Below are 11,207 nucleotides of genomic sequence, written 5' to 3'. Positions count from 1 at the left end.
TGCATGTTGAGACAACTCCCTCTGCAACCAGATTAAGCAGAAGAAGGGTAGGTAAATTTTACTTTGAATATACGTGTATCTTGGCACATAAGCAATTTCCATGGTTGGTTTGATTGTATTGCTAGAAACTGCTCATCTGGTTTGTTTTCTTTCCAGCATACTGCTCTTCCCCCCAATACAATAGTATAGATTTATGGAAAAATAAGCTTGCTACACTTAGAGTGTGTTTTGAAGAGTCATCCATCCATATAGGCCTGACTAAATACAAGTATTGTTACACCAACTGCAGCCACGTTGATGATAAGGAGATGAATGTGAGATACATAAATATGGTCCTGGGAAAAAGTTATTTTAGATCCTTAAGTGTGGAGGGACATGCAACAGAAATATCATATCAAATACTGAATTCTTTTAATTGATGCCTGGATCTATTTCTATAGAAGGAAAATACTGCTTAAGAACAACAGGAAGCTGTTGAAAACAACTTTTTGGTCTTAAACCTTAGCGGAGCTAAGGACATTTAATTTCAATATATAAAGGCATTTCAGTAATGCAGGAACATCACTCTATCATGTAATACAATATTTTGAATTAGAATTGATTATTAAAACTGCAGTGCCAAGCCAAAGTTGTGTGCAGCAGTTTGTGTTAACTTCTAACTTAAGTTTGCAAAGTCAAGAACTTAATTAGAAAAATGCCATAATTTTACCTGTACAAAATTTGGCCCCTTCTCTATGCAAATATATTATGATAGTGTTTAATTACAGTAACTCCTTGCTTAACATTGTAGTTATGTTCCTGAAAAATGCAACTTTAAGAGAAACAATGTTAAGTGAACCCAATTTCCCCATAAGAATTAATGTAAAAGGGGAGGGGAAAGGGAAGGATCCAGGGATATTTTTTTTTACCTGACAAAATATATAGATATACACACAGTATACATTTTAAACAAACAGTTTAATACTGGTCCCAGCTATGATGATTGTGAAGCTTGGTTGAGGTGGTGAAGTTAGAGGGTGGAAGAGAGATTTCGCAGGGAATGCCTTACTGCTAAATGATGAACTAGCACTTGGCTGAGCCCTCAAGCCTTAACACATTGTTAATGTAGCCTCTCATCAAGGCAGCATGAACAGGAGGGAGGGGAAACAGCATAGCAGACAGAGACAGACACATACTTTTGTGGGAGAGAGAGAAATGCACACTGCCCCTTTAAGTAAACTGACCCACTCTTAAGTGCATTGTCTTTTTAAGTGGATCAGGAAGTTGAGACACCATCTGCTGCCCCAAGCTCTCTCTGTCCCTCCCCATGTGTCTCGTCCCTTCTCTATATGGAGAAGGGGTAAGGGGGGTGAAGAAGTAGGGGAGAGGGGGATACCCTGACATTAGCACCCTCACCCACAGCAAGCAGGAGTCTCTGGGAGCAGCTCCAAGGCAGAGGGACAGCTGAACTGCCAATTGATAACCTGCTGGGCGGCTGCAGCACAGGGAACTTTGGAGAGTGTCAAGCTGATGGAGGCTGCCAGTCCACCCTGGTTAAAAGCCTCCACCAGCTAGCTGCACTGGGCTGCTCTTCCTGAAAGCAGTAGACAAAGCAGGTGGCTACCAAACGAGGTTAGAAGGGAGCAGTGCACAACTTTAAAGGAGCATGTTCCCTAATTGATCAGCAACAAAACAATGTTAACCAGGATGACTTTAAGTGAGGAGTTAGTGTACACCATTTCCCCCCCGCCCCCAATGACCTAGCCCTGCATCATTTAGGGCACAGGAAGACATGCTCACTGAATTAGCAATTATTCAATATTTTGTTTATTCTCATGGCTTAATATGTGGCCTAATCTCATATTAATTGCACCCTACTCACACCCAACACTGATGACAATTGTTAATTTCTTAATTCACTTTTCTATGGTAGTCTTCACTATGGTATCTGAGTGCTTCACAAGTATTAATGAATTTATATTCATAACTCCCATGTGAGATCAGGTCATATTAGTATCCCCTTTTTATAAATGGGATACTGAAACAGAGAGATTATCAAAAGCGTCAATAAACTTTGGTTGCCCAATTTCAGAACTCTGCATTCTGATTTTTCAGAGTAGTTAGCATTTTTATAGCAATTTATGTTCAAAGCACAGCTCTCACTGACTTTAGCTGCATCTGTGAGTGCTCAGAACTTCTGCAAATCAGACTTCAGAGTCTCAAGTTGGGCAAGCAGAAAGCAAGAACACAATTAGTGGCCAGCTATGAAAAGTTTGTTCTAAAGGACTTGTCTAGCATCACATAGGAACTCTGATGGAGGCTGAGCAGAGTCCAGTTCTCACAGTGGCATTCAAATACCTTAACCATGGGACCCTCCTTTCTGTTCTTGCAATCCTGCCTCATTTCACTAACTACACACCTTTGAACTAATGAGGAAGGGATCCAGACACTTTAAACAGGTCATCAGCAGGGTTGGAGCCTTAAGATTCTCAGCACAGACCTCTGCCACTTGAACTACTGATATCAATAGTAGGTCATCATTCCCTAGGTGGGTCAGCACTGGAAGAGACACACACTTTGCCAGTGGGTTTCACAGATATTTGCTGACTGCCGAGGAACAGAGACACTCAGGAATCTTGAGTTCCATTGAAGGTTCTGGAAGAGAGCATGACCTAGGGATAAGACACACTTCTTGTCTTTGGCCTCTGTCCTTGACTTCCTCTACCCTATACCCCTCATCATAGTTCCAGTCTCAGTCTTCCCCCATCTGGACTCCTCACCTATCCCCAATCTGTGCCTATTCCTAGTCTTCCTGCTCAGCCAGTTTGTCTTCACATACATACCCATAGAGATGGACTCCTCATCTGATCTCAGTCGCCCCCTCCCCCCCCGCAAAGTGGCTCCTCGTCCCCCACCTGTTCCCTTGACTGGCTCCCAACCCCTCATCTTGCCCAGCAAGTCCCAGTCTCCTTATACCAATTTTCTCCTAGCACCCCCACCCCAGTCTGGGTTTTGTCCTGTCTGCATTCAAGTCAGTGAGCTTCCTTCCTCATGCTGCCTGTGATCCAGCACTAAAGAGCACAGGGATAGAAAATTTCTTACCAATAGTTACCTTTTACTAGCAGTTTCTTCCATAGTTCTTGACACCTGGGCTGTTCTGCTCACTCTTGCAATTCAGAGGCAGATCAGCTTTTTGGTGCCACTGCTCTGGCCATGCCCCCTTGGCTCCCACCTGTGGACAGATGAGTTATTCCAAAGCTGTAAAAATTGTAGTAATAATATTAGTAACAAATACTTCAGAGGTAACTGACTGACTATGTTCAGTTGACCACAACAGAAAAAAAAAGTCCCATGTTAAAGATCCCACTCATCAGATGACCTTTTGGCTTGAGGCTGAGTGGGTAGAATTGTGGGAGACACTGCTAGCAGAAAGGAAATTATCAATAAGAAATTTTCCATTCTGCAGCCCAGCATCTCCCACAGTTCTCTGGGACTTGTTAAGCAATGAATAGATGTAAGAAGGGCATAGAGAAGGTCAGAAGAAAAGGAAAACAGTATCCTCTCCCTGTGTATGCAATTGCTCAAAGGCAAAAATAATTTCTAAGTCATCACCTTTCTGCTCAGGTCACTGTATAGAACAGGAAGTCCACCTTGTAAAGCTTGCTAACATTGGTAGCAGTTGACTATATGGCCACCTTACAAATTTCTGCTGTGCATTCATGAGCTCTTTTTGCACACGATGTCACCAAAGAGTGCAGGGAGTGTGTCCTGACCTGCCTTGTTTCCTTCCACAATACATAATCTAATCCAGTGGTTCTCAAACAGGGGGATATGTTCCTTTGGGAGTACGCAGAGTCTTCCAGGAGGTACATCAACTCATCTAGTTATTTGCCTAGGTTTACAACATGCTACATAAAAAGCACAAGCAAAATCAATACAAACTAAAATTTTGTATAGACAATGACGTTTATACTGCTCTACATACTATATGATGAAACGTAAGTATAGTATTTATACCCCACTTGATTTATTTTATAACTATATGGTAAAAATAAGAAAGCAAGCAATTTTTCAGTAACTGTGTGCCATGATACTTCTGTATTTTTATGTCTGATTTTGTAAGCAAGTAGTTTTTAAGTGAGGTGAAACTTGGGGAGACATGAGACAAATAAGACTCCTATAAGGGGTACAGCAGTCTGGAAAGGGTGAGAGCCACTGATCTAATTCACCTAGCAATAGAGGACTTGGAGGCTCTGAGTCCTTGGCATATCAGGTGGAAGGATACAAACACGGCACCCAAACTCCGCATAAACCCTGTATATTTGAGATAGAAGGCTTTTGAAAGTCTTCTAACATCTGTCTCACCTTTCCTCAGTGGGCTGCTGTGGCGTTGGACAAAATGAAGAGAGAATCACTTATATGGAAGGAAGAGTTCACCTTTGGGACAAATAATTCCAGAGGTCTGAGCACCACCTTGTCTTCATGAAACACGTAATAAGTCTCATGCCCAGAAAGCGCTGCCAGCTCCAATACTTGCCTGGCGGACATGATATTCTATCAGAAAGCCAGTCTTGATGGACAAATAAAATGCTGACACTTACACCAGTGGTTAGTCATGGCTCTTAGTACAAGTGGCAGGACCCATTTGGGAATGAGGCCTGATCACCGGTTGGCTAATTGGACTGCCCTAAGGAATCTGGCTACCTGGGGGTTCTCTGCCAGAGAACCCATGGATCTTGCAAACACCAGACTACTAATGGCAGACACCTGAGATGCAATGGTACTAGTTTGGAGGAAACCTTTGTCAAAGCTTTCGTAGAGAAAAATCCAAAATAGCCAGAGTTCCTGGTTTCCTAGGATTAGCTTCGTGATCCTGCACCAGTCTCAGAACTTGGTCCATATAAAGGGGCATGCTTTTAAGGTCACCACTCTTCTTGAACTGTCCTGATGACTTTGGAGGACAAGCCTTAGTGCTTCCCTTTCAATAACAAGGCTATTAGGTGCAGCTAGTTTGGATGACTGAAGAAGAGGACCTTGTGAGAGGATGACCTGTCTCTTTAGGAGCTGTAGCAGTAGTCCTAATTTCACTTCTATCAGGTCCAAAAAACGGGGCTTGTTCCTCCCTAGGTTGTTCACATAAGCAACCGTGGTCATGTTATAGGACCTGAATCAGGACTTAAGTTTCCTTCTAGGCTGGACTGAAACCATCGTAGCACCAGCTTGACTGGTCTTAGTTCTGGGAGGCTTATGCTGTAGGTCCTTTCCTCTGGGTTCCAGATGCCTTGAGCTGTTCGGGACCCCAAGTATGCTTACCAGCCTTTCAGGCTGGCGTTGATTGTGAGCATCAAATGATCTAGAAGACTCATCGGCATGACCTAGTGGATGCTGATCTGGGCTGACCACCATTTTAAAGAGTTGATTACCTGTCCCGAAACCCTCATTTGATCTTTCATGCATTCCGTGGAGTAGTCCAGTACCTTGAAGAAAAAGCCTTGAAGGAGCCTGATGTGTGACTGCACCCTTGGAACGATCTTTATATGCACAATAAGCAAAAAGTCTGACAAAGTAACTGAAAACAGGGTCTTGCAAAAGTGCTGGGCAATCTTAACTGTAGGTAGTGCTGCCAGCTCTGCTTTAATAATGAGACACTGAATCAAATTCAGCACTAGCTGAAGCAGCCACAGCTCCACAGTTCATCTGGGCCCACTAATGTCAGCAGTAATTTTGCTCCACTGTATCATTAAGATCTAAATTAGACTTGATGGCAAATAGCATAAGTAATAGGAATATAAGAACTGAGTTTTCAAGCAGAAACAGTCTGAAGTTTGGGAAATTTCCTGCTCAAATGGATTGTACAGGCCCCTGTGGCACTTCGCTGTGAAGGACCATTTAAAAAGTTGACAGACATTATGTTTCTTGAGAAGAAATGTCTCCTCTCTTGAGAACCATTAACTTTTGTTAATTCAATTACTTAAAAACATCACATTGTGTGTCCTGCTGGCTATTTGACATGATTTGTGTTTCCAATTTATGCCAGACACTTAGATCCTTAGATAGGAGTCCCTGTACATTTTTTTAAAAAATAAAACTAGAAAACATTTCCATCCTCATTTTTAATTGCAATTTCAAATGTTAGGTAAAGGTCTTTGAATATCAGGTTTACAGACAGACTGTGCTTTTTTCACCATTAGTATTATAATTTGGCTTAATTGGAATCATGGGATTTTTTATTTTTATTTTTTATACTGCCAGTTTGTGCTATGACAGCCTGGGTTGGTTTAAATCCTACCATGCCAATCACCACTGGTTTGCTTCTTTTGGTGACTGCTCTTCAGTTCTTGCTGATCTAAAGGTCATATCCGACATGGCTCAATATTGGATCTGTATCGTTCAGCATCACTGTCCTTGGCAGTACAGCCCAGGGATTTCCTACTGTGTAGAGGACAATCTGAATGCTGTTTTCTACTGATTCTTAAAACAAAAAAAACTACACACACCTTCTCCCCCAAAGTCTTGATAGAAATCTGGATTTGCAACAGTCAGAGCTGCTTGAAATAAAATTTTAACTAAAGTCTTCATGGGACAATCAAACCTGGTTAATCCAAATCACTTTGCAAACTATTTTTATTCAAATTAAAAAGCCTCAAACAAATTGATGGTACACACATTTTATAAGCCTGGTTATCCCTAACTTTTTGGATACAAAGATGTAACCAAACCAAACATGGATTAACCAGGTCCGAAAACATATGCGGAAAAGTCACCAACACCAACTTTAAAATTTTTACACAAACAGTAAATTTTCTCTTGAAGGAAAGGGAGGGATTAGGGGGAAGGACTGGGGAAGAGAAGATGAACAATTAACGGCCTCCAGGTAGTTTACTAAAATACAGATTCTAAATTAATCTATTTTTTACTCTCACAGAAGCCAACCATTTCCCATGCATCCTTTTTTTTTAATATGAAAATTTCATTTATGCCAATACAGTAAATCATGGTGAAATACAAATTATGGGTTCAAATACTCCCAAAGAGAGGCACGTTTTTTTAACCATTCAGAGTTAGAAAATAATTCTAGATTGTAGCCATCAAACTGTAAATCCTAAATTTTACTGCATTCTCCACTGAAATGCCCACAATATACAGAGACATGATTTTGAAATAAATAAAAAGTTTAATATAACTGATTAGGGCCAGCCCAGTGGCTTCATGGTAGTGCTCTGCACTGCCATGCAGGAGACCCAGGATTTGGTTTACAGTTCCAATCTCTTGCTCCTGGGCTAGGAGGAGCGGCGAAGGCTCCCTACAGCGGGAAAGAGGCAGTGCTGCAGGTTGTTCAACACTGACCTTTCTGACAAATTAAAGATCTGAGATTTATAGATTCCAAAGGGAGTCCCATCCAGTGCCCAAAAGAAAAATTAAAAAATAAATAAAAAATAACTTAACTAAAATTAAATCCAGGCTCTTTGGTGTAATTTTGTTAATGTCTAGCAATAAGAGAATCTGATTGTAGTGATACAGTTCATGATGGTTCTAAATACTCAAAAATTAGGACGTGCTGCCTGTCTGATTCAGCTCAATGTCCTGTTTTTGTTGCTAAAATCTGCAAAGCTTATGGTCATTTAAATGTACATTAAAATGATACTGTACATTGTGGAGGTTTAATATATTTGCAAAATGTTTTATATTAAATTTAAATTTAGAGTTGGTTGTTTACAAATGGCATTACATTAAATAAAAAGTATATGTGCCATAGTCCTATTACTGGTAGGGCTCAAATTTACAAATCACTTCTCTCTCGCTCCATAGTGTTTCCCCTTCCTTCATATTAGTATCACGTCTGAAGACCTGGATCTTTAAATGACTACCAGAAAATATGAAAGAATGTTTCCAGTAATCACTGAAAAATTTAACAAATAGTGTAAGATCAATCACAATTTATACTTGTACATCACATTTTCCTCATCACTACAAAGCATGTCACTGAACTAGGCACCAAAATGTTGACTATTTTAAAGTGAAAATATGCACATTGTGCTCAAGGAAGACTTTTCTATTCCAGTGCTTTTTAAAATACATTTCCACATGATGAATATTTCACTCTGTTAGATGAGAAAATATCAGCAGATTGGTTCTTTTGGATACATGTTTCACTGATCACCCTAGCAGAAGATTTGTAAGTAATTTTGCTTTCCCATTTTTTTTTATTTGCTGCATATCAAAATCATTTAAAAAAATTAAGTATCATAAAAGTATTTGGCTCTGATAAACAACTTTGCAGTCAAAAAGCTTGTTTGTTAATTTGTTTTTAACTGTCTGGCAAGTTCTGAACAGAAGGAAGTCACAGCCCTGAAATGTGGACAGAACACACCATATGTACGTAGTGATTAGGAAGAAAAAAGTTGCAATGCAAGCAACCTATTTTGTCCTACCTATAAACCCTGGTACACATTGTGTTGATTTTACACATGCTGTAGTATTTTATTTTAAAGCTAGAATGATGTGTTAAATTTCTCTCCAGCTATACTACAATACTTTCATTATAGTGAACTGAAACATTTAAAAAAAAAAAAAGTATACAAAAATCTCTTACAGTACCAAATCATTAACAGAACATATATAGATTTTAAAATCATTTTAAAATTAATCAGCTGCAATCTTTCCCCCTTTTATTTACCTTCCAAGACCTAAATTAAGTCAAAGTTCTGCATTTCTCTAGCAAATATTAATGAACATAAACCTATGCAAGGAATGCAGATCCCTACTCTGCTATACGTGTAAGTGATGTCACAGAACCTTGAATGCAGGTCTTGGCAGATAAAGCATTTCACCTTTCCAATGCATTTATTTGTGGTTCAGTTTGTACGTGTATTCTGTTACTGATCTGCGATCTCAATGGCCATTGTTGACACCATCAAATAATTGGACACAGTTGGACAACACAGCAGTAAGCACATCTGTCTCCTTTCTACACTAGTACTTCCACTGTGGCTACAAGCAGTGAAGCTGCGCTGGTGGTTAATCACAGATCCAATTGTTGCTAATGTTGATGCACCCTTTACCTTTATTTACATAAAGCCTTTCAGTTCACATCCAACTGGTATTTCTGCTGGAAGTGGTTAACACACACAAGCACATGTACACACATTCTTCTATGAGGTAAACTATGACTAATTTCACATTCCATTGTATTTTTCAAACTAATTTGTAAACACTTATTTGTTTTGCTTTTTTCTCTTTTTTATACAAAAAAACTGATGGCATTAGATTCTCAGTAATAAGTACAAGAAAGATGAAACCTTGACTACACTTATAATCAAATATGAAATTGCCTTTTAAACAAAGGGAACATATGCAAAAGTTTGTGTATTTGATAAAGTCAACTTAATATAACAAAGTGAAAGATGCTTATTAAAAGTGTCCTTATATAAAAATGGTCTTGCAATGTACAGCAAAATGCAATAAAAATTATTGTTGGTTATCTCTCCCCAGCCATTAACTAAAACAGCTATTGTTCCACAAAACTCTTTATATGTTGGTATTAAAGAAGAAAGCAATGTATGTGATTAAACATTTTCTATATTGTATGCTTGACGGATATTAAGGGTGTCTCGTAGCATCAAGTCTCGAAGACGCCACAGTGCATCTGCCATTGTGGTATGGGCCCCTTTACTTTTCAACCAGTGTGAAGGAAGACGGCTCTCTTGTTCTTTGGATAGATGTACATCGCGTCTTCGTGCTGAAAAATTAAGGAACAGCCTAATTACCTCATGCCTCATTTTAAACTGGTTTGCCTGCCTCCCCTCCAAGATTTCTCATCATATTGGAATAACATGGAATACAATTCTACTATACGCCTTTCCTTTCCCCCTACCCCCGCATCTCCAGTCCCTCAAGAATATACAGAACATTTAAATTTATTCTTTCTTACACTTTTAAAATAAAGGAATTAGTTTACTGAGTTTTGGTATGCTCATCTTATATCCTTAATTTTTGTTATGGTTGCATGCATGTATTTTATTATTAAATGATCCATAGTTTTATTAAAATACCTTCTGGTTCTGTACAAGCCTTCTTTACCTATTTTAAAATGTAAAATAACAACGCTGGAGAAACAGAGAGGGATACACTTGTACTCTGTTGCTGGGACTGAATTAGTTGAATAAATATTTTATTAAACTTTTATGCTAACATTTTTATTCCAAAACTTTATTATACTAAACTTGTTTTTATAGTAAACTTTTATTAAACTGTTACATATTCGAAAGCCTTTGGAGACTTGATGGCAAAAACAACTGCCTTAATCACTGAATCTATAGATCATATTTGATTTGTGATTCATAGATCAACTACACTAACATAATCATAATAATCTCCTCAGTCAATATCAAGCAATTGCTCATGTTACAAAACCAAAACAGGCAATTTGGAAGCTGCATGAAGAATCTGACATTGCCATCCCCTGCATTAACGTCCAGTGAATATGCAAAAAGATCTATACTTTAAATGCTGCTAATTTACTATAGCAGAAACATTCTGATCAGGTAGTATCCTTTTAGTTTAATTAAAAATGAATCTAAACTTTAGGTTTTTAACAAGTTCTCAGTTAGATCCACGATTCTGACAATCAGTATACAACAATCCATTGGTAGCAATTTCAGGTTCAGATCCTGCCACTAGATCTGTGTGGGGAGATTCACACTTACTTCAATGATAAAGATCTGTATGGCTGCAGAAGTCAGGCCTGTGCAGATCCAATTTCCAGGATCAGGGCCTTAAATCAATACTTCATCCTCCACAAACACCACATTATCTCAAATAAAATATTTATGAAATCTTGAGCATTGCAGCAACATCTAATTTTTTTTAAATGTAAATTAAACAAAGAAACTCTTTAAATTCTTGTTAAAACAGGATGTTGCAGCATTTCACAAAGGCACCTGGAATTAGCAAAAAACTGTATTGCCTGCTTTTGCTGCGTTTAACGTAAACAACAGTGCTGAATTTTCTTTCATGCTTTATCTCAATGTACAGTCAATTAATATTTCTGCAGTCAACAGTGCATCCTTAAAGGGACGCTGTCATCTTGTTATTACAGGAGCCAAAACAGTAATTTCAAGCTATATATTAAGGATGTGAATGTAGTCATCTGACTTCCATTAACTTTAATGGAAGTAGCATGGACAAATAAGTTTTGTGTTTATTTCAGCTGAGTATTTCCTGCTGCA

At 38.7% G+C, this 11,207-nt stretch overlaps 1 protein-coding gene across 26 annotated transcripts in view; it reads right to left on the bottom strand.

Moving 5' to 3' along the window:
• Positions 1-6,585: 6,585 nt before the first annotated feature.
• Positions 6,586-11,207, bottom strand: part of PBRM1 (polybromo 1) — an 84,486-nt gene continuing 79,864 nt past the window's right edge. For all 26 annotated transcript variants that reach the window (XM_050957675.1, XM_050957681.1, XM_050957690.1 and 23 more), the window contains one exon: positions 6,586-9,718. In XM_050957675.1, the coding sequence (XP_050813632.1) occupies positions 9,546-9,718 (173 nt within the window). In that variant the 3' untranslated portion in view covers positions 6,586-9,545. The remainder of the gene's footprint in view (positions 9,719-11,207) is intronic.

This window comes from Gopherus flavomarginatus, chromosome 6, assembly GCF_025201925.1.
Source record: "Gopherus flavomarginatus isolate rGopFla2 chromosome 6, rGopFla2.mat.asm, whole genome shotgun sequence".
Classification (NCBI taxonomy): domain Eukaryota; kingdom Metazoa; phylum Chordata; order Testudines; family Testudinidae; genus Gopherus; species Gopherus flavomarginatus.
This window is presented reverse-complemented; position numbering and strand designations above follow the sequence as displayed.